The sequence below is a fragment of the Typha angustifolia genome, chromosome 1 (genome assembly GCF_048772165.1).
Source record: "Typha angustifolia cultivar Huaian chromosome 1, ASM4877216v1, whole genome shotgun sequence".
Lineage (NCBI taxonomy): Eukaryota > Viridiplantae > Streptophyta > Magnoliopsida > Poales > Typhaceae > Typha > Typha angustifolia.
The window spans coordinates 3,400,728-3,421,784 of NC_133239.1; the positions used below are offsets into that span (position 1 = coordinate 3,400,728).

The 21,057-nt window shown below is 38.6% G+C and overlaps 4 protein-coding genes across 6 annotated transcripts; 3 read left to right on the top strand and 1 right to left on the bottom strand.

The window, feature by feature from the left end:
* The first annotated feature begins 99 nt into the window (after window positions 1–99).
* Window positions 100–5,008, top strand: LOC140761993 (PHD finger protein At1g33420-like). Of its 2 annotated transcripts, none has more exons than XM_073099579.1 (5): window positions 100–628; window positions 955–1,063; window positions 1,891–2,106; window positions 3,365–3,979; window positions 4,063–5,008. In XM_073099579.1, exons 1-5 carry the CDS (start codon window positions 307–309, stop codon window positions 4,913–4,915), a joined length of 2,115 nt encoding a protein of 704 aa, XP_072955680.1. In that variant the 5' UTR covers window positions 100–306; the 3' UTR covers window positions 4,916–5,008. The 2 variants fall into 2 exon arrangements, with proteins under 2 accessions (XP_072955680.1, XP_072955688.1); XM_073099587.1 differs by having other exon boundaries at window positions 958–1,063.
* A 233-nt stretch (window positions 5,009–5,241) lies between these two features.
* Window positions 5,242–9,071, top strand: LOC140765315 (phosphoribosylamine--glycine ligase-like). 2 transcript variants are annotated; one of them, XM_073104343.1, is made up of 5 exons: window positions 5,242–5,373; window positions 5,639–5,921; window positions 6,779–7,149; window positions 7,760–8,290; window positions 8,411–9,071. In XM_073104343.1, the coding sequence occupies exons 2-5, from the start codon at window positions 5,651–5,653 to the stop codon at window positions 8,822–8,824; spliced, it is 1,587 nt and encodes a 528-aa protein (XP_072960444.1). In that variant the 5' UTR covers window positions 5,242–5,373; window positions 5,639–5,650; the 3' UTR covers window positions 8,825–9,071. The 2 variants fall into 2 exon arrangements, with proteins under 2 accessions (XP_072960444.1, XP_072960452.1); XM_073104351.1 differs by having other exon boundaries at window positions 5,368–5,505.
* A 903-nt stretch (window positions 9,072–9,974) lies between these two features.
* LOC140758584 (MACPF domain-containing protein At4g24290) lies at window positions 9,975–16,912 on the top strand. Its single transcript, XM_073094795.1, has 7 exons — window positions 9,975–10,658; window positions 12,750–12,988; window positions 13,395–13,599; window positions 14,288–14,356; window positions 14,461–14,647; window positions 14,908–15,074; window positions 15,846–16,912. Exons 1-7 carry the CDS (start codon window positions 10,398–10,400, stop codon window positions 16,518–16,520), a joined length of 1,803 nt encoding a protein of 600 aa, XP_072950896.1. The 5' UTR covers window positions 9,975–10,397; the 3' UTR covers window positions 16,521–16,912.
* Window positions 16,913–17,016: 104 nt separating this feature from the next.
* On the bottom strand, window positions 17,017–18,531 carry LOC140758592 (uncharacterized). Its single transcript, XM_073094807.1, has 3 exons — window positions 18,233–18,531; window positions 17,393–17,851; window positions 17,017–17,282 (listed from the first exon to the last, which is right to left on the bottom strand). The coding sequence occupies exons 2-3, from the start codon at window positions 17,684–17,686 to the stop codon at window positions 17,136–17,138; spliced, it is 441 nt and encodes a 146-aa protein (XP_072950908.1). The 5' UTR covers window positions 17,687–17,851; window positions 18,233–18,531; the 3' UTR covers window positions 17,017–17,135.
* Window positions 18,532–21,057: the final 2,526 nt, after the last annotated feature.

The following is a 21,057-nucleotide window of genomic DNA, read 5'->3' on the forward strand; positions in this document are numbered from 1 at the left end:
CGAAAGGCTATTATCGTAATTTGCTCTCCGAACCGACTTACTCTCTTATATATAGATATATAGATATATAACCTACGCCTCCGCTTAACCAAACGCCAATTTATTTTTTCGCAAGCTCGCGCCTAAAATTTGGAATCCTTCTCCCTCCCTCCTCTTCTCGATTTAAAATCATTTCGGTCGTTTAATTCGAATTCGAGATCTCTCTCCTCTTCTCAGATCTCGCTTGCTCCTGTTCCGAATCTCGGCTCGACGGGGGTCGATCGAGACCGTCGGATCTCAGCTAGATCCGGGAGATCCGGCTCCGCTATGACCGTCAACGGCCGGCCCCTGAAGCGGGCGAAGCGGAGGGTGACGGCAGACCTCTACGACTTCCTCACGTTCCCGTCGGCCGAGGGGCGTCCATTTGGGGGTCCGTTCAGGTGCGCCGTGCTGTCCTTCCTCTCGCGGCACGCGCGCCTCGTGCCGGCGACGGTTCTCTCCGCCGCCGGGGAGTCGTCGCAGGTGCTGACGTGGCGGATCTGTTTTCGGGTGGGACTGTCGGATGGCGGCTCAGCGGTGGAGCTCGACATAGTGGAGGAGGACGTGACGCGGTCGAGGAATGTGCACTGCGAGCAGTGCAAAGTCGTCGGTGAGCCCGGGGCGAGATCTCAGCTATTTCTTCTATTAATTTTCCTTTCTCAAAATTCTTTCCGGTTCCTTTCGTAAGTAATATGTTCTGGACTGGCCTTAGAGTAGTATAATTGATGCATAGCTGGTTAAATATGAAAGGAACTATGATCATGACTAGCTTTTCCGAATACACTAAGTCTCGAATAGAAGCACAATACATTGATTGGATTTGGCTTAAATGTGATGGAGCAGAAAAGAGGAGAAGTACAAAATATGGAAAGGAGGAGAAAGTGAGGGAACAATAGTCGTATTAGTTGTCTAAATTTTGCCTAATATTTTATTTAGCAGGTTGGGGTGGTCATCCAGTTTGTGGAAAGCGTTATCACTTCATTATTGGAAGCAGCAAGCGCCCATGTGGAGGTTGTGGGTTGATGGTGGACTTATCAGAGTTGAGGTGGGTTCTCATTGATATATCTTGGATGCATATTGCGATTGATTAATTAAGTGTTATAATTTTGTTAAAAGTTCCAAAACCACAATTGTAATCCAACTAGGATTAGGTATAGATGATGAAACCTAGTTCAACCCAGAGAATTAGCACACCCCTAGTCTTATCTTTTATTCCATGTGGTTCAACTTGCCACATGTGATAGCCAACAGATTTCCTCCTGTAAGTCTCAGTTATACATATTTTCCATGTTTATAATGTTATTTTGTATGTTCAAGAGAGCATAAATGTTTTCCAAAAGTTCGTAGTTTGAGCTCAAATGTCATATTCGTTGACCCTCCTGAAACGGACTTTATGAGTAAGTTGCACATAAAAGTCTAATTTCTGCAAAGTGGAATCAATTTTAGTAGACATTGTAACCTGTAAGATTTCCATCTGTTGGGTGTGTAGTGATTGCTGGAGATGCAGAGAAATGTTAATCCCACTAGAATAAAATACATCTGGGTGTTGCTGCAATTATTACTTTCTGGATAGATGCACAAAGCTTGCAAAGTAGATAGGTTAGTGTGGCCAATCATATAAATCACATCTTATAAGGATCATGTTGAATATAAATAATAATTGTTCTTTTCTTTTTAAGATGACATTCTCTTATTAATTCACTGGAATTATGCAGGCTATGTATTTTAAGAATTATCTCAGAGAAAAATCTTGACTCAGTTTATTTTGTTCTTTGGGAAATTTCGAGGGTTGTTTTTTTTTGTTCCATAAAATAATGTGTCATTTAAACTCCATATTATGACTTGTCTCATACGCCATGAGCCATTTTACAGGTGTTCTTTATGCAACCATGATATCAGTTCTGATAATCAAGATGATTGGGGATATGCCCAGGTGGAAAATTATAGTCATTTGTTGCATGGAGTGGTGCATGCTAATGGTTATGGCCACCTTGTCAGAATTAATGGCCAGGAAGGTGGCTCACAGATCTTAACAGGATGTGACTTGATGGATTTCTGGGATCGTCTCTGTAAACTGCTCCAAGTCAGGTGTGTTAAAAACTTAACAGCTTTTGGATTGTCTGCCATGTTCCCAAGTGAGTCTTTCACATTGTTTACTGAGTCGATATTCTTGTTTTATATGGTACTATGATTTGAATGGTCAATGCTAGATTTACTTAGTAGCTGGCAGAGCTACTAAGTTCCATGTTTTCCATTATGGTAGCTCTTCATTATGTGATAAGGATTGGATCATCAGTGAAAAATAGTTGCCAATTGCATATGCTCCTTTTATTTGCCAATAAATTCATAACAACTTATTTATTCATAAATTTAAAAAAATCTTGAGCTGTTTGAATTCTCTGAGAAGATTGATGCAATCTACGGCAGATGTATGAAGATTTCTCGTTTAATCACCTTGTAGGACAGAATTTAACCAAACATTAGGTATCCTTTGCCAAAATCTTAATGCATGTGGCATGGAGGTTGTCTCAGAAGCAACTGTTAACATAATGTCGTCCCACTGCTCTGGTAATATGTAGTTTTTAATGGTATAACCTTTGGTCAATTCGTCATCAGTTGCTGGCCAGAAACATTCTGTTTGTTTTCATTTATAGTGATGCTGCCTTTTGTGTTAAATCCACTCATAACATAGAAAAATCTTATTATTCTTTGTAATTGCTGTGTTCCACAACAAATATTCAGTCCTGGATGAAGTTTTTAGCATTAATACAGCAAATTCAGATTACCCAGTTGTATTTCCCTGGGCTGATCAACAGTTCAGCTCTACATAGGGCATTTCCTATTTGAAAGAAGCTCTGCATGACAATCTTGTTATGGTTCATAACAACGATCATTCAGATATCTTTAGGCTCTTGTTTACCACAATAAAATTGCTAGGCAGTATGGATAAATGACCTGTGCTTTTTTTATATATCTGTGTTTCTATGAAATGCTTTTAACTTATTATACCTACCTCGAACTATCATAGATTACATAGTCAGAAGACTTTATTATGCAAATCAATGTGTTGAGTTGTCGACAACTTGACGTGAGTTTATGTGAACATGTTGTATGGCGTGTGGCTTTCCGTGATCTGTTGAAAACCAATTTCGAGGCTTGGACTTATATCTTGAATGACTGCAATCACAGCTTAACTTTGAATAAAAAGTGTGAACTCAAACCTAAAATACTGGCACTAATTTTGTTGCATAAAAAATTTGTTCTGATAATATCAACTGTTCTGCATTTGTTTCTTTCTATTTCTGTCCGTTGTGTATTAGTAACCGAAGTTTGTTTTGAATGACAGGAAAGTCACAGTCATGGACTTGTCGAGGAAACATGATATGGAGTATCGCCTCTTACATGCAGTCAGTGCCGGCCATTCTTGGTTCGGAGATTGGGGATACCGGTTTGGTGTTGGAAGTTTTGGTATCACTGCTGAAACCTACCGGAAAGCAATTGACACCCTCTCCAGCATGCCATTGTCGTTGTTCTTCGGTCATGCGCGAGTTCCTCGGAGCCGGTTGCAGAATACTATCGCATTATATCAATCCATTGCGGACTACCAACTCATTACTGTGAGGGACCTTTTCTGCTATGTGACTGGATTGCTTCGAAGTGCTCATGGACAGAAACATTCAGAAACATATGCAGAGACATCACCAGAAGCCATCAAAAGGAAACCATGCCATTGGCCAGATGACGACGTTAGGCGAGCAGAGGATATCATGATCAAGGTTCTTCGTGCCGCTGATGTGTCGCGGTGGGTGTCTTTGCGTGATCTCAGGGGAGCAGCAAGCTGGAGCGTAGGGTCACCTGAGCTTCTCGATCACTGCTTGAAGAGTCTCGGTGGCAGATCAACTGATGATGGTTTGGTTGTATCAGTTAGATGCAATGCTGAAACAAGTACATTAGAATTCAGGTCAGTAAGTTTACAGTTTACTTCCCACCTTATCGTGGCATCATAGTTCTCTCAACCTCAATTTTTTCATTGTATCTTTACAGACTTGAAGCTGCTACGAATGAAAGCAAGGCATTGGATGGCCAAGGCCTATGGAGACCTTCAAGAGATCACCTTCTACGTGATCTCAAATTCTTGTATCATGCTGTTCTTAGCCCTGAGACTATGCAGTATGACAAGCTACGAGTGACGCGCGAGTCTGCCCGGAGCTCTGCAGTTACAGTTCTCGACTGCAAGCATTTCATCAAGCACTATGATGAATCAAATGATTGGTTACTTCCAGATCCTTTCGCACTAAACATATGGTGCCATGTCGAGCTACTAGACCAGCCAAAGTCCAACGTCGCACCTCCGCCGGAGCTCCTCGTGCTTCCGGCAACTGCGACTGTCGGAGACCTGAAGGTCGAAGCTACAAAAGCGTTCAGAGAAATCTACCCTATCCTCCAAACCTTCCAAGTCGAACTGCTCATGGATTGCAAAGCTGCAAGTGACACCACTCAGCTCAAGCTCCTTTTCGGCTCAAGCGGGACGGCCCGAGTCGGAGGACGGTGCAGTGGCGGCAGGCGTCGGCTAGGGCAGTTCCGGATGGAGAGGGGGATGGCGAAGTGGAAGGTGAACTGTGTCTGCGGCGCTAACGACGACGACGGCGAGAGGATGCTGGCTTGTGATGCCTGTGGTGTATGGCGACATACAAGGTGCTCAGGGATCCAAGATTTTGAGGATGTGCCGAAAAAATTTGTGTGTAGATTATGTACAAGAGCCCACGAGCCTCGTGGACGTAGTAGTCGTAGCAGTAGTTTGTGTAAAGATAGCAAGTTGAGAGGGAGACGTGAGGGTGAAATTTTTTGTACAGTCACCCGGGAGGGAGAAAATAGGAGCTTGGCAGCAGCTGGGTGAAGGCTTTTTGTACATATTTCCTAGATCATGAGGTGTAATGAATTATGATGCTCTAATGTAAACTAGAACGTTGCAATCTGGACTTCCAGAAATCAATTCGGGCCCTCGTCTTTGTAGTATATTCAACTTATATACATGATGGGGTTAGCTCATTAGTCTAGCCTACAATTATCTACTAAAAAAAAAAGCTATTTGGAAAATATCAGCTCTGATTTTGGTTGAGTTGAGTTGATCTAGAGACGAGCCAATTAAATTAATTTTGACTCGACGATTTAGTCCTTTTGGACCAAAATTGACCTATCAACTTGATCAAGATTGGACCCGGATTAGGTCTTCCATCTATCCTGGCGCTCCATAGATGTTCCCCTAATCCTCGGTGCGGCCAAGAGCAGTGTGAGCTGGGCTTTTCGGCGCTTAAAACTTTTCGTTTCCTCCCTCTAAATCCGCTGCTGCTCTGGGTAAGCTCTCTTGGCTTCTTATTCTTCTTCTTCTTCGTCGTAAATCCTACTCGCCTTTGTTGGATTCGCTAGTCGGAGAAGAGTCATGAGTCGAAAGAGAGGATGCCCATCTGATGCTTTCGTTGTTGATGCGTAAAAACCGATTCTTTTATATTATATTCGGTTTCTGATTGAAAGAGAATTTCGAACCTTCGATTGGGAAAAATAGGCTTCGTGTAGTGATTGGTTTTGACTCTCTAATGTTTGTATTCTTTCTTTTATTTAGGATTTGAGTTTGATGGCTTGTGCCGCTTGTAGTATTCGGAATTGGCCAAGATTTGTGGAAAAACATGCCACTAAGGCATTCTCGCAGAGTCATCTCTGTCGTGGTTTGAGCTTTTCAGTCTCCTTTCCTGCTTATCAAACATGGAGTCCTCCTTCCTCTGCGCGTTTTAGAATAACCCATACATCATCTAGTTGGAAACTCATCGCAAGGGCTTTGGCAACTAATGACCGCAACTTTGACGGAACCAAGTCTGGTAATGACAGTGGCAGTGCACGCGGTTCTGGTGAGATTTGCTAATTTAGTTCTTTTGTTTGTCACGGCCTCTGGATTCAGCTTTCTTTTGATGAAGAGTGCATCTAATGCATTATGATAGCTATAAATTTAAGTAGCAGTACTTGGGTACATTAGAATGTTTGTAATATTTTCAATTTAAGTAGCAATACTCTGGATTTTCTTATTTAGTTATAGTTGTCTTAGAAGAGCTCTGGTTATTCTGATTGATACTTTTGGAATAACCGCCTTTTGTTTTCTGGAAGTTGTAGTAGATCGGGATATCAATGCAGAAGATTGTTTTTTTTTTCCTTTGATTGCAAGGATATAGTGAATCAGGATATGGTTGTTTTTTGCCAGTAATTGTTGAATTGGAGTTTCCATTTGGATGGCTAGGTTTTAGGGAGAGTTGCTGATCTTATGAGAGTTAGTCTGGCGTTCTAATTTCTTATTGGCCATGGAGTAGCAGGGTATCAAGCTGGTTGTAATTTAAATCCATAATAATTTGGTTATTGTAGTTGTCGATCTTAATGGAGCTGTTTTGACATTTGAGGCTTAATTGATTGATGCGTAACTGCTTTTACTTTTTTTAACTGTTTTTTTGGTGGTGGGAGTCGATTATTTCTTTACTAAAATGGCATGAGTAAGGTCAAGATATCCTTTCTATTCTATTTTGAAACTTATAGTTTATGATACCTAGTGGACTGCCATCATCACTTTCATGAAAATTAAGATGAATGTTTGGAAATATTCTTGCATTGTTGTGAAACATCTTCGTTTTCTCTACTATTAGCAATATCTCTTTATTTTTTCTTCTCTGTTTATGGTAGAAAGTCCTGATAAACTTCACATATTTATTAATGTACAAAGGAAGGGTGGTGGTGTTGGTCATTGGTGGTGGTGGACGCGAACATGCTCTTTGCTATGCCTTGCAGCGATCTCCATCCTGTGATGCAGTATTTTGTGCGCCAGGAAATGCAGGGATTGCTCATTCTGGAGATGCCACCTGCATTTCAACCCTCGACATTCTTGATAGCGCAGCAGTGATCTCCTTTTGCCGCATGTGGGGAGTTGGGCTGGTGGTAGTGGGTCCTGAAGCCCCTCTGGTTGCTGGTCTTGTGAATGACCTTGTTAAGGCTGGGATCCCAGCATTTGGACCATCATCAGAGGCTGCAGCACTGGAAGGATCAAAGGATTTTATGAAGAAGTTATGTGACAAATATGGCATCCCAACGGCAAAGGTATACACCGATAGCCTTTCAGGAATTCTATTTTTCATCTTATTAGTAGAGTTGTGTTATGCATGGCTCCATGTGCTCTAATAGTGCTGATTCGAGTCACGAGAACAACCTCTCTATATTGGGTGGGGTGGGGGGCAGGGGGTAAAGTTGCAAACATTTGTGCCCTTTCAAGGCGAAGCCCTCGCACATCAGATGCCTTTTATCTGTATCATGTTCTTCATGTTTTCAATTATTAATGAAGTTTTGATAAAAGAAAAACTCATCCTAGTTTGTGTCAATAGCCTCATCTTGGTCATGAACTCACATGCATCCATTGATCCCCAGCCTTGAAAAGTACAAGTAGTGTACAAAGAGTAGTCAAGTCAATTCTTTTCTGTCACAAGATTACTTGAATAATAGATAAGGATCTTTCATAACTGTGTTCCCAATCTCCATTCTGTTTAATTATTGAATTTACTCTAATAGGAAATCATCTTCTGGAAATGGATGTACATGCACTATTAGTTTCTTATCTGGCATAAGTAAATGATATTTATCGCTGCTCTATTCATACTATTGTCAATGATTGCACAAGAGAAATTATTGCCTTCCATTTATTTTTCTCATTCAGTATCGCACATTTACAAGTCCTTCTGAGGCAAAGCAGTATGTCACAGAGCAAGGGGCTCCTATTGTTGTCAAGGCAGATGGACTGGCTGCTGGAAAGGGTGTAGTTGTTGCCATGAACTTGCAAGAGGCATTTGAGGCTGTAGACTTGATGCTGGTTGACGGTGCTTTCGGCTCAGCTGGTTCACGAGTCATCATTGAAGAATTTCTTGAGGGTGAAGAAGCATCATTCTTCGCATTGGTGGATGGTGAAACTGCCTTGCCTCTTGAATCTGCACAGGATCACAAAAGAGTCGGTGATGGTGATACTGGACCAAATACAGGTGGTATGGGCGCATACTCCCCTGCACCAATATTGACAAAAGAACTCCAGTCCATAGTCATGGAAACAATAATACTTCCAACTGTAAAAGGGATGGCAGCTGAAGGCTGCAAGTTTGTTGGCGTGTTATATGCTGGGCTTATGATTGAGAAGGTATCTGGGCTGCCTAAGCTCATAGAGTACAATGTGCGTTTTGGAGATCCAGAATGCCAGGTTAGCAACTTTAATTTGTTATCTGATATCATATTCTTCAGGTCCTTATATAGGTATTGTCCATCAACATTTATATTCCTCTACCTCATGCTTATTATACACTCATTTCTCTTTGGACAGGCACTGATGATGCGATTGGAGTCTGATTTGGCAGAAGTTCTACTTGCAGCTTGTAAAGGAGAGTTAGGCCAGGTATCACTGAGCTGGTCTCCTGAATCAGCCATGGTGGTCGTGATGGCAAGTCGAGGTTATCCAGGGGTGTATCAAAAGGGATCTGTAATTAGAAACCTCGAGGAAGCAGAGCTGGTTGCTCCAATGGTTAAGATATTTCATGCAGGCACCACTGCAGACGCTGATGGAAACTTCATTGCCTCAGGAGGGCGTGTGCTGGGCATTACTGCAAAGGGAAAAGATATAGAAGAAGCAAGGTCCAGAGCTTATAACGCACTCGAAGTTATCGACTGGCCTGAAGGTTTCTTTAGGCGGGATATCGGCTGGAGAGCACTCAGACACAGGCAATTAGCTAGTCATTGAGGAGTATATACTTCCATAGATGTTGAGAAACTATAAGCTGTTTTGCGTTAGAAATCTAATATTATCATAGCTGCGAGAAAGCAATGCAGAAAAAGGATACAGATTCAATCTGTGAAATGCTAGTTTTAATATGACATGAACAAACATTTAATTGGCTAGCAGTCAGGTTTGTCAATGTAATGGTCCTGAAACTTAATTCACTCAGACGGATGGGATCTCTGATTGATATTAGTTACTTCAAGCCAAATGAGGTTTTAATGTGGTAGCTCAATGTAGCATGGGAAAGGAATAGTAAGCATTGGGTGCTTTAATAGGCTACCAAGCTAATACTGTTGATCTGACATTGTACAAAAGCAAGCTCTTCAATCTTCCAGATTGCATATAGAGCTGAAGTCTTAGTTTACTCCTCTAACCCCTGTTTAACTTCTGAGTTCTTTGAATAGTTCAAGCAATTCTCATATATGTTCCTTTCTGATCTTTCATTTATCATTTTTTTAATGACCCAGTGGTCAATGTCCGATTCAATTTTAATAATTAGATATAGGACACAGTTCCAAATGCAAGTAACTAAGTGACAATGGCATGGTTTAATTTTCAATTAAATATATTTTGCCTCTTTTATTTTAGAGCAAAGTTATTTCTAAATTTTATTTATAAAGACAAATATTGTTAACATAAACGATAAAATAATGTACAAATATATATATTTAAGGGATAGATTAATAAAGAGATAAATTTATTTTTATAATTTTTGAATGAAAACTCTAGTGGTTATGAATTAAGTTGGAGTCACAAAGTATACTTTGATCTATTATACCGGTTTAATTTATTTTTAAAATAATTCTTTTCGAAAAAACCAGGGGATGGTTGACGAGCCCCACACGACACTCTCTTTAGTGCCATCACCGTCAGAGACGACGCGGAGTGTACTTATCAGTAAAGAGCGAATCCATTTCTAAGGCTAGATCTCGAATCATCTATCCAATCGGCCAAACGTCACGTCGAGAGTTAACTCGGGTGATGTGAGCTTGAACCTCGAATTCCGCCTTAGATCTGGCGTTGCCATACCCTTCTCCCACTAAAATTTCCCGGTCCAAAGAGAAAAGAAAAAAGTCAGCAATACCGACGTCTTAAATCTATTAAAATCTCGGGCCAACTACCCCGAATCCATGAAAAGAGGTTTTAAAGAAGAAGTAAGCAATCCAGTAGCTTCTTCTAAAATCTAGGGTTCCCGGGCTGCCATCTTGCTTCGGATCCGACTGAGCTGGTTCTTGGAGGCTTTTATTTTTTGCGCTCGCGAGAGATCTCTGAAATCTTTGGAAAAATCGATTTTGGAAGCTTTTTTTAGTAGAGAAATCGACGATTTGTTCGAAGAGTTCAAGTCGCCAGCTTCCGATCACGCTGTACATTCTAGGGTTCGCGAAAGAGTTCGAGCTTTTTTAGTTGCAATTTCTTTGTTTTGCGGGGGGGAAGAGTCGATCTTTTGAGCTTTCCTGATAGAGAAATCAACGATTTGTTCGAGAACTCTAGGGTTCCTGCAAGTGTTTGAGGGTTCTGATTTGGATGCTCAAGAATGGCGCTTAAGCTCCCACCGCTGAAAGCTGCGGAGATAGCAATCAACTCGATCGGGTTAGGTTATGATGTGGCGGCGGATATCCGGCTCAAGTACTGCAAGAAGGACTCACCGGATCCGTGGTTGATCGAGCTCGACCGCAACGAGGTGCAGGACATTGTTCTTCCTGGTGGATTGGCTGTCTCTGATGTGCCAAAATCCATTAAGTGTGATAAAGGAGAGAGGATGCGATATAGGTCGGATGTATTATCGTTTCAACAGGTATGCTTCTTGCTTTAATTGTTGGCATGTCATATGATAATATTGGTTCTAGTGGTGGAATTGTTTCCTTGCCATCAAATTTGGAAGCATCGTTGTGCGACTTTTGTTTGTTTTTTTCATCTCGATTATGCCGTTGTTGCTTAAAGAGCGCCATTTTTGGTGATTCTTTCGTTTAGAATGATAAACTAACTGACCGAATGCATCCCTTGCGGTACAAGACGTTGTCATTTAGAGTCTGTTGTCATCTTTCCAGAGCATGTTTTGTTAACTGGATACGGGTAGCATATCTTGCATCTTGTGTTAAAATATGTCTTAAAATGGCAGAACGCACCTATCTACGGCACCATGGTAACTTGATTTGTAACGACACGAAGGATTAACAAATAAATTTTTTTTTAAAAAAATCCATAATATTAAGAATTCAATATGAGCTACCAAGTTTAATTCACTGATTAATAGAACTCCAAGGATAATAACAAAATTCAAATGTGATTTCCAATGTGTTACCAAATAAACTAAAATAATACATAGTTTTGGAAACAAAAATAACTAATACAATTAAAAGTGGAAGGATAAATCCTAAATGGAGGTGGAGTCCTAGTGCACCACGTTCAGTTGTCACGTTGACTAGTTTCTAAAATGTTAGGAGGGATTTTATGAACCAATAACTATAGCTCAATGAGCGAAATTCGCTCAAAAGCCAAATAAGTACAAAATCCACAAGCATGATTTTAAAAGAAATCAACTCAACAATATATAGTAAATAAATAACTCTAAGCATGTTCATAACCTTAATGATAGGGCACAAATAATCTCTAAATACCATATTTTCTTATTTGGGTATGTGCTTTGTGGATTCATATCAACTATAATTCATCTTGAGATGATGCTCGAATTTTTTTCTTTTAATTAATCAATTTAGGGTCACCATAAGGTGTTACTATGTGAAAAACTAATCCACTTAGAGTCATCGCAGAAAGTTTTCCAAATTAACTTAGGATTTTTCCTAATTTTGCCAAAGTTATCTGCAATGATCTAAAATAGGAGTGCCCTTCTAGGTTTTTAGATAAATTTGAGTCATCATGAAAAGTCATGAAGCAATCTATATCGAGACTGTTCTCTAAGTCATACCAATCACAACTTAAATTTTCTCATTATTTGCTCATGATCATTATACTTGCTATTTGCATGAAAAATAACAATGCACAATATATATATATATATATATATATATATAGCATGTAGAGAACATGATGCTATTACATGAAGATAACATAATATATATTATGCTAACACACATATTTTGCATGAAGATAACATCTAAATGGAATGACTGAAATCTCTAGTCTAGGTGTGAAGTAGTGAAGTAAAATCGTCATCTTTAATAACAAATAAATAATATATTTTAATATAATCATAACCATGATTTCTGAAATTAAAATCTAATTTGATTTAATTTGACTTGGGCCTAATTAAAGCCCAAAGAAATAAAACCAGGCTGGGCTGCATCTGCAGCCCATTGATCACCACAGGGTTGGGCACCTAATCCCTCAAACAATTTGGAAATCTGACAACTTGCTGAGAAAATCGTGCCTGCCTCCTCGTCGCATAATGGGCGAGAGGAGAGGAAGGGAAGGTGGCTCACGTGCATCACACATGATTTTTTTTCTGGTTATTACATGATTCACCTCTGCTTTCATATATCCTGGAATTCTTGTGCCTATCACATTGCCATATTATATTATTATGTGTCTCCTGCAATTTCTGCATTATAATTGTCAGCATGCTGCTGAAGAAGGAATTGTACCTAGGGCGAGCATCCATCCTTTGTCACTGTGATACCACCTTGGTGGTCCCTGAATCCTGTGTTATCTAACTGCAAAGTGCCATTTTTTTAACTCTCACATATGCTGTTTTTTTTTTGTTCTTGTATTCACTGTTTTCTAAAATGTTGGTTGTGACTTCCACAAAATGAATGAAATTACTACAATCTTACAGTAGTTACCACCAGTATGGATAGATAGTAAAATTTATCTTTTTAATTATTCAAGGAACTCACTTTCTTTCTTCATGCTTATCAACTTTTCACAGATGTCAGAGCAATTCAACCAGGAGATGTTGTTATCCGGCAAGATTCCCTCCGGCCTCTTCAACCATATGTTTGATTTTTCTGGTTGCTGGCAAAAAGATGCAGCTAACACTAAATCCCTTGCATTTGACGGATGGTTCATTACCCTATACTCTGTGGCGCTCTCAAAATCTCAAATCGTACTCCGCGATCATGTTAAGCAAGCTGTTCCATCAACGTGGGATCCTGCTGCTTTGGCAAGGTTAGCAGCTGGTTTTATCATGTGTCATGGATAGTCTGACATAATATAACAATGATTAAGGCTCATATGTCCCAGTGTACAGATCGTAAAATTGCTCCATTTGTTTCTGCAGAGTATTTGGATACTTCTCTTGCTTTTGTCCTGATGGCTCATTGTGAGCTCAGTTAGATTGACTTTTATTTGATGAACGTTGTTGTTGCATGTTGTTACATCATTGCTGAGTTATTTTACGATTATTAGTCATAGTGCAGCAATTTTTATAAGGACATTATTGTAGGGCCAAGTACCATTACCTAGTTTAAAATCTGATTAAAGAATCACAGATCCCGGAAACTCCCTTGATATACATTTTGTTTAGTGCTTTAATTCTTAAAATCTTGATGAACATCTATCTTTGCACTTCCAGGTTTATTGATAAATTTGGGACTCATATTGTTATTGGTGTGAAGATGGGAGGAAAGGATGTAATTTATGTGAAACAGCAGCATTCCTCAAGCTTACAAGCCATTGAAGTTCAGAAGAGGTTAAAGGAATTGGCAGACAGGAGATTTCTCGACACAAATGGCCAATTTGATGTAAACTATAATAAAGGAGCATATGGGAAAGATAAGGTATTTGCTCCCACTTGTCTCTCAGCATTTCTTTTGTCCTGCTTACTTGGAACTTAGTATCTTCCAATTCTACCATCAGATAACTTATCACATATTCCTTGGGAGTTTGATAAGAAGAAGCAACAGGATTGCGATATGTCAGGATCCCTATGCCTCTTCTGAGAAGAGCATCCACTTCTGTCAAATTTATGTCTGAAATTTGTTTCTAGTCTTCTACGGATTTAAACTAATTTGCAATTCCAGAGCAGTAGGATGTATTCATTTCAACTTCATGTGGCAAGTAACCTCGGTAATGTTAGGATCTTGTTGAAGAAATAAATTAATCTCTATGCATGGTGTTAAGATCTATTGGATGGCTTTTCTTTATCCTCATTGCATTAGAATATAAGGATGTATATTCTAACTTGTAAGCTTACCAAGGTCCATAATATGCAATGTCGGACGATGATGTTGTGTTTCAGCAATTGCATATATTCCTTGAGTCCTTTTTACTTTCTCTGGCATTAAAATGAAGAATTATAGAGCATATATCTCCCTCCCTATATATGTATGTATGTATATTATACATGTACATGTAAATATATATATATTGCAGCCACACAGTGCATGTCTGTTCTATCTTCTTTCCAACTTCTGTTGCATGTCTTTTGTGTCTCAAGTATCAAGCATTTAATAGTAACTTGTGCAGGTTGATATGAGAGAGCAACGGCTGCGATTTGCTGACTCCAGTCCGTCAAGCTCTTACTCTACAAAGGAGGTATCCTATTTTGAAGATAATGTTCTCCGCTGCCCTCTATTTTGCCAATATGTTATGACTGACTGAACAAAATTTTATTCTGTATACTTTGTACCTAATTTCAGGACATTATGAAAACTTTTAAGCGTAGAGGCGGGAAAGATAATACGGATTTATCCCATACTGAGTGGTTGAATACTATTCAGTTTGAACCTGATGTTATCTCGATGACCTTTCTGCCAATTACTTCTCTCTTGAATGGAGTTCCTGGCAGTGGATTCTTAAGCCATGCCATCAATCAATATCTACGTTGTAAGTACAAACTGTTGTTTGTAATAAGTTACGAATCATTACTGCAAACTGGGGTTAGTGAATCTTTTGTTACAAACTGAACCATTTTACAAGATTATTATCATTGAAGTATCTGGAGTTCAGGTGTACTTTACTTTGTCTATATTGCGCATTGAAGAAGAGGGAGCAATTTTAGGGCTTCTTTAAAATTTTATGTGTTATCAAGGCCTTTGATGTTTGCTGCTTTTGTTTTGTTAGTAAGAAACTTCTCTTGACTTCAGATAAGCCACCACTCGAAGAGCTTCATCAGTTTTTGGAGTTTCAGTTGCCAAGACAATGGGCACCTGTCTATAGTGACCTTCCCCTTGGACCACAGCGGAGAAAACAGAGTATTGCATCTCTGCATATCACTTTCATGGGTCCAAAGCTTTATGTCTGTACCAGTATGGTAGGTACCTAATTGTTTTAAAACTTTACTCCCATCTTGCTGTATCTTAATATCTATACTGCATTGCTAGTCCTTTTTATAATAGTTTCATAATTAGGGCGGGGAGGGGTGGTTGGTGGTGCTTGAGTGCTATTTTATGCAGTTCAATGAAAACATTGCTAGGCATGCTTTCTTAAAAAAAAAATAGTTGACAGAATAACATATGCTGGATCATATAGATTCCTAACATCTCCGTTCATTAGCTGATATTGTCATTTAAGAAAAAAAACAACAGGTCGAGCAAGATATCTTTATGATATTATTTAGAGCATGTCAGGAAATTGCGAGAGGGATTGAATGGAGAGGATAGGGGCTGAAATTCAACATTATTTATAATGCCTTGGGATCAACTTTCAAGTATTTCAATTTCAAAGCAAACATGAATTTGTTTGAATGTTTTAATCAATTTGTGATCAAAAGGTTGCGACTCTTTATGTGAAAAATGTAAATATTCCTTTTCAAGTTAATTGTCCCTGAATGTCGAGATTTGATTTGCTCAATTATGTGTTGAGTGCATTACGGATGATAATGTTAAAGAAGATCCTGAAGTGAAACCCTGTTAGGGCCTTTTTCGTTTGGTTCTTGTATCAAGAAAAGCTCATCTGAAAAGTTCTCTTTGTTTGTTAAATGACAGCCAACAAAAGGTCTGCTATAATTTGAGATTTTGTTTGGATGGTCATTCCTTTCTATGCATTATTTTCATCTTATGGCCTCTAATGAGATTCAATGCAGGTTGATGTGGGCAAAAGACCTGTCACTGGTCTAAGGTTGTATCTGGAAGGAAAGAGTAGCAATAGATTAGCTATCCATCTCCAACATCTCTGTTCCCTTCCTCAAACCTTCCAGCTTCAGGATGATCCGATTAACTACAGTTCTGATCTGACATATGACCGCAAGTATTATGAACCGATTCAGTGGAAATACTTCTCCCATGTCTGCACAGCACCAGTCGAGTCCGAAGATTGTTCCATTGTGACTGGGGCTCAGTTATATGTAGGCAGTCATGGCTTCAAGAAAGTTCTTTTTCTCCGGCTCTACTTCTCAAAAGTTTGCAATGCAGTTTTGGTCAGGAATTCTGAATGGGAAGGATCACCAAACTTGGTCCAGAAATCTGGCCTAATCTCCACACTGATCAGCACTCATTTTTCTGTGGCAGCACAGAAGCCGCCACCTCGTCCTGCAGACGTGATTATCAACTCGGCAGTGTATCCTGGTGGACCACCAGTTCCAGTGCAGGCACCGAAGCTGCTTAAGTTTGTTGATACAACTGAGATGGTACGTGGTCCACAGGACATGCCGGGATATTGGGTGGTCTCTGGTGCAAAGCTGAATCTAGAGAGGGGTAAGATCTCACTGCGTGTTAAGTACTCACTCTTGACATCTATGCTGCCTGACGACGATTATTAGTTGGAAGAGCAATGATAGAAGCAATTCTGCAATGGAGAAATTTACTCATATTAAATGGGAGCCAACTTCTATGCACAGGTAGAATCGCAGTTTGGATGTCTTGAGTGTAGCCTTATTGCGGCGTACCATCTGCAGCTGTTTGGGAGTTATGATCTTCACCTTTTCATGTACATTACAATCTTGTTCAAAGAATCATTTCTTGGTACTGTTGTGTTCAGAAATTTTTTTTTTTTCGTTTTCTGTAAGCAAATGAATGTTCTTTTGTACCCTCTCTGTTCATGTATACGAGATTGAACCTAGAGTACCACATAGTGGCTTAGATGCTTATGCATGTGATTCTTGACCCAAATGGCAAATCTTGAATAAATGAAATAAAATTATTTTTTTGCTTGACATGTAATAACTATATGCTCAAAGGTGACCTTTCTTCTCCAGGCATATTAATACACAACAATAGCAAAGGTTGGCTTTGGGAGATGAGTAACCATTACTGCTTGACCTCCAAGTGAAAAATGAGACTGTTGGTACTACCAGCTTCATTTTGGTGCAAGAATGGTGGGAGAAAAAAAAACCATACATCTTATTATATAGCCAAGCATGGAATCAAGTAAGGTGTTACTGAGAGATGAAGGTATGGTGGGCATGGGATGGCCAGTATATTTCTTCTCTTGAGCAAGGGAGAGGAGCTGGCTGAGCAAGATAGGTAGGATATAATTGCCCAGGCATCAAAACAGAGAAACCTGGCTGATATGGTACTGTTACCTGTCATATTTGTGGACAAAAGAAGATAAATTAAAACTCAAAGGAAGAAGGATAATGTATATGAAACATTGTTCCAGAGAACACTGAAAATGTTCTGAAATTTGACTTACAGATAGTGAATTACTGATCTTGCCAAGTGAATTCATCTGAACATGATGTTGGCCAGTGTGCATGGAACTAAGAACATCATCTTGAGTTGTTGATTCTGAGAGCTTTGGCTTAAGCAAATGTTCAAAGATGGCCATGATGAGGAACATAGACACTAAGATCGCTGTCGCGACGAAACCAACAGAGATAGCATTCATGGATGTGCCAAAATCCTTCCAAGAAGATTCCCCACCAATTAGTTCAGATGTTGTCAGGTTTTCTCTCCAAAATTTTGGCCTCTGGCCAATGCTACTCATTGCAAGTTCCAACTACACTTTTCCAAGTCCAAATTGATCCTTCTGCAATAGCGTCTAGCTGAAAGTATTGGCTTACACAGGTAGGAGCAATTCAGGCACTCTAGTTCTGATCCAGAATTCAGATTATTTTCACTTCTGAAGAGCTTTGGTGATCTGGAGCACTTCCTAGGAAAGAAACATCCACAATTGAAATTAAAAATAAAATAAACAATACGTAGCGAATTGAGGAAGAATGTAAATTCTCTTCAGTTTGGTGCAGTCTTCTGATTTCACAAAGAATACATGAAAGAGGAAGAAAAAGTAACAGTAAAATATTATGACAACAAGAATGCTGATTGCTTGCAGAAAAAGGTATAATGGTAGGGGGAAAACTAGTAAGCAATCAAAATGTAGGTATCTGGAGAGCTGAAAAATGAACATACAAAGAAACATAAGTAGCAAATTGAATTGAAATTAACAAACAGATGCGAGGCATTCTCTTTATTGCCTCAATACAATTATTGCGAGATGAAACAGATTAAAATTAGGGAAAATCAAATGGCTAACCTGCTATTACAGAGACAGAAGCTTCATGAACTGATCCTTCCAAGGTAAGCTAGTGGTATTTCCATTTCAGCTCTTTCATATAACTTCACTGTGAAGAAAGGAATAATTACTTGAATGAACCCATCAACTTGAACTATTGAAGGCTAAAGACCATGGGAGTACTTAGGAATCTCTTCTCTCCTTTTATTTCTCTCATAAAACTTACACTACCACCTGCATTAAAAAAGCCAAACATCTCACAGACATCAGAAATGGTTTGTGTCTGTAATCTAACAGTAAATATGTACTTAAAGGAATAAAAAAGTTGAGCTGGTGAGGTAGTAAGCTAAATTTTTTCTCAATATGACATTGTTAAAAAGAAAAGCTGACAAAAGCAATGTAGTATATGTTTTATTTACTGATGGAAGGCTGCAAGCATGGCCCAAAATAATTTCTAAATCACATCTGACTTCCGCAATATTATCATCAGACCCCATACTAGAACAGCTGTAAGAATTCAGAGGAGAAAGAAATAGAATCGAGGATCTGAGTCTAGGTTCTTACTTGAAAACGTTTGTGGAGATAGCATTATTTCAGGCAAGAAAGAGAAGCAATTGCCTTAAAAAGACTAGTATGTTCATGAATGTGAAGAGATCCAGATGATTTGGAAAACTCAAGTTCCTTCATTTAATGATTGCGTAAAACCGGTAATTGGGCCCATATGATTTTGTCAGAAACTAGAAGCCAGTATTACTGCCTATTTATCCATCAGAAAAATGGGGGAAAAAATCATAACAGGTTGGTAACACTCTTAGCTTCAAAGGGAAAAAGAATTATGATACAAAACTATAGATGCTATTATTACAAAAGCAATATAAGGCCAACAAGAAAACATGGCTACTTAGGCTGTGATGAGCATCCCCTGGTCCATCTTCAACAAGATAATAGCTACTGCCTAAGGAAGAAATCAAAGCCTGCCAAGACCTAATAATGCATGATAGATGTGACACCGACAATATAATTACAATTTCTCCTGATTGAATGATTGAACTTGAATACATAGTGCAAAGCTTGTTGTTTTCCCTTGCTTTCTCAATCAGAATGCAACAGTTTAACTCCAAATTGTAATTCGAGCTGAACTGCAGTTGTTGAACTTCATCTATGATCTGAAGAGATAGATCCATTAAATGAAGTGAATTAATCCGCTAAGTTTAACTGCCAAATTATAATTCGATCTGAACTGCAGTTGTTAAACTACATATATGATTATTCATTGGATGAAGTGAATTAATCCGTTAGGTTTTGAATGAAACACGGTTAATTTCTTCTAGTTATTTTCTTGACAAAAGTTTCCTCTAGTTAAAAAAAGGGACTTTTTATTTCACACTCTACATTATGTGTTTATTAATTCAATCACTGCATTTTGAATCCTGAATCTCCCTTACATTTGTCTTCAAACTTTCAAACAAATGGCCCAAAAAAACAAAAAAAACAAACAAAATATTTCTATTAATCTGTGCATCAGCATTTCCCTATCAGATCTGTGTAAGTGAGAATTTGAGTAATTACCAAAAGGATAATTTTATTTGTATGGTCACTTCATTCCCAAAAGCAAAGGGTCCCCTAATTGTATGGTCTACAAAGATATAAAGTTAAAGCAGAAGCAGAAAAGCCATGCATATATCTGTGATTTTTGACCTTCCTAATTCAATATCAAGTACTTCACTTTCTCAGTCACTCCTATGGGGGAAAAAAGGTACTACTGAACAACTAAATTAAACCAGGCATAACATCATAAGGAACAAAGAGAACAAAAAAGATACAAACATGGAATTCTTGATTGTCAGAATATTAGGGATTAACTAGAGAGTTATTCGTGTGTGTCCGAATAAGACGAGATGTATGCAATCTTACTCTAATTTACCATAACGGCTACTTTTCGTGACTGAGATAGTAAATCATAGGCTTACCAAAGAAGAATATACTCCTATTTATTAAATATTGAGTCCCAAAAAATGCAGACAAGGCAAAATAATGATGTACTATTCAAAGAAACCATGTCAAGAATTTAAGAAGCCAGTAATGATTTTAAGAAAGAAGCAGAGCATTAAACTAATGCTTTCATCTTGGATGGGAGACTAACATGATAAGACAGTGTTAATGGCAAACTAAACAAGTCCTAACTTTCCAGCACCATCAAATCATCACATTGGGATGTGGTGGAACACAACAACATTGCTAAATTATATGCAAATATATGAAGATGAAGTGCTACATTTCCTTTTCTTTAGACATACTACTGATATATAACAGTAATTTAGACTGACAGAAGAATTCCATGAAGTAAAATTTTTGAACAATTAGTGAGATGCAGATAAAATAAAACATATAAAATGTTCAATTGGATTGTGATTTATTCTTGGTTCCTTTTCTTTTCAAATGCAAGAACTTTAGATCACTGTCAAGTGTCAAACAAGGTGAGTAAAGTAAGGAAGACAAGAGGCAAAGAAAAAAAAAAGGAAAAAAGAGGAGGGAATAAATTCTGGAAAACTAAAAAAAGTGAAAAAGAAAAAAAGAAAAGAAAAGAATAGTTATATTGATTAAAGGAGAAAGATAAAGGTAGCAAGTGTTCCTAAGTGGCCACTCTGACAGCAGATTTTCTACTGCTCTGACTGCAGAAATTTCCTGCAGTCTGGTTTCTTGCTTGGCTGCCACAACTCATGCATGAAAGATTCATCTATCAAGCATGAAAGATCATTCTTTGTTGCTGTAAACTGCAAAATTCTGAGATATACATATGAATATCCTAACATCTTGCATTAACTAGTTTTAGAAATATTTTACTT

Bases quoted from the DNA above. Each gene is read 5' to 3' on its own strand.
- LOC140761993 (XM_073099579.1), top strand. From the start codon at position 307: ATGACCGTCAACGGCCGGCCCCTGAAGCGGGCGAAGCGGAGGGTGACG. The intron at 1,064-1,890 runs GTGGGTTCTCAT...GCCATTTTACAG, and splicing joins GTGGACTTATCAGAGTTGAG to GTGTTCTTTATGCAACCATG. The intron at 2,107-3,364 runs GTGTGTTAAAAA...TTTGAATGACAG, and splicing joins TGTAAACTGCTCCAAGTCAG to GAAAGTCACAGTCATGGACT.
- LOC140765315 (XM_073104343.1), top strand. From the start codon at position 5,651: ATGGCTTGTGCCGCTTGTAGTATTCGGAATTGGCCAAGATTTGTGGAA. The intron at 5,922-6,778 runs GTGAGATTTGCT...TAATGTACAAAG, and splicing joins TGGCAGTGCACGCGGTTCTG to GAAGGGTGGTGGTGTTGGTC. The intron at 7,150-7,759 runs GTATACACCGAT...TTTCTCATTCAG, and splicing joins ATGGCATCCCAACGGCAAAG to TATCGCACATTTACAAGTCC.
- LOC140758592 (XM_073094807.1), bottom strand. From the start codon at position 17,686: ATGAGTAGCATTGGCCAGAGGCCAAAATTTTGGAGAGAAAACCTGACA. The intron at 17,283-17,392 runs GTAAGTCAAATT...CAAATATGACAG, and splicing joins AGATCAGTAATTCACTATCT to GTAACAGTACCATATCAGCC.
- LOC140758584 (XM_073094795.1), top strand. From the start codon at position 10,398: ATGGCGCTTAAGCTCCCACCGCTGAAAGCTGCGGAGATAGCAATCAAC. The intron at 14,357-14,460 runs GTATCCTATTTT...ACCTAATTTCAG, and splicing joins GCTCTTACTCTACAAAGGAG to GACATTATGAAAACTTTTAA. The intron at 15,075-15,845 runs GTAGGTACCTAA...GATTCAATGCAG, and splicing joins TTTATGTCTGTACCAGTATG to GTTGATGTGGGCAAAAGACC.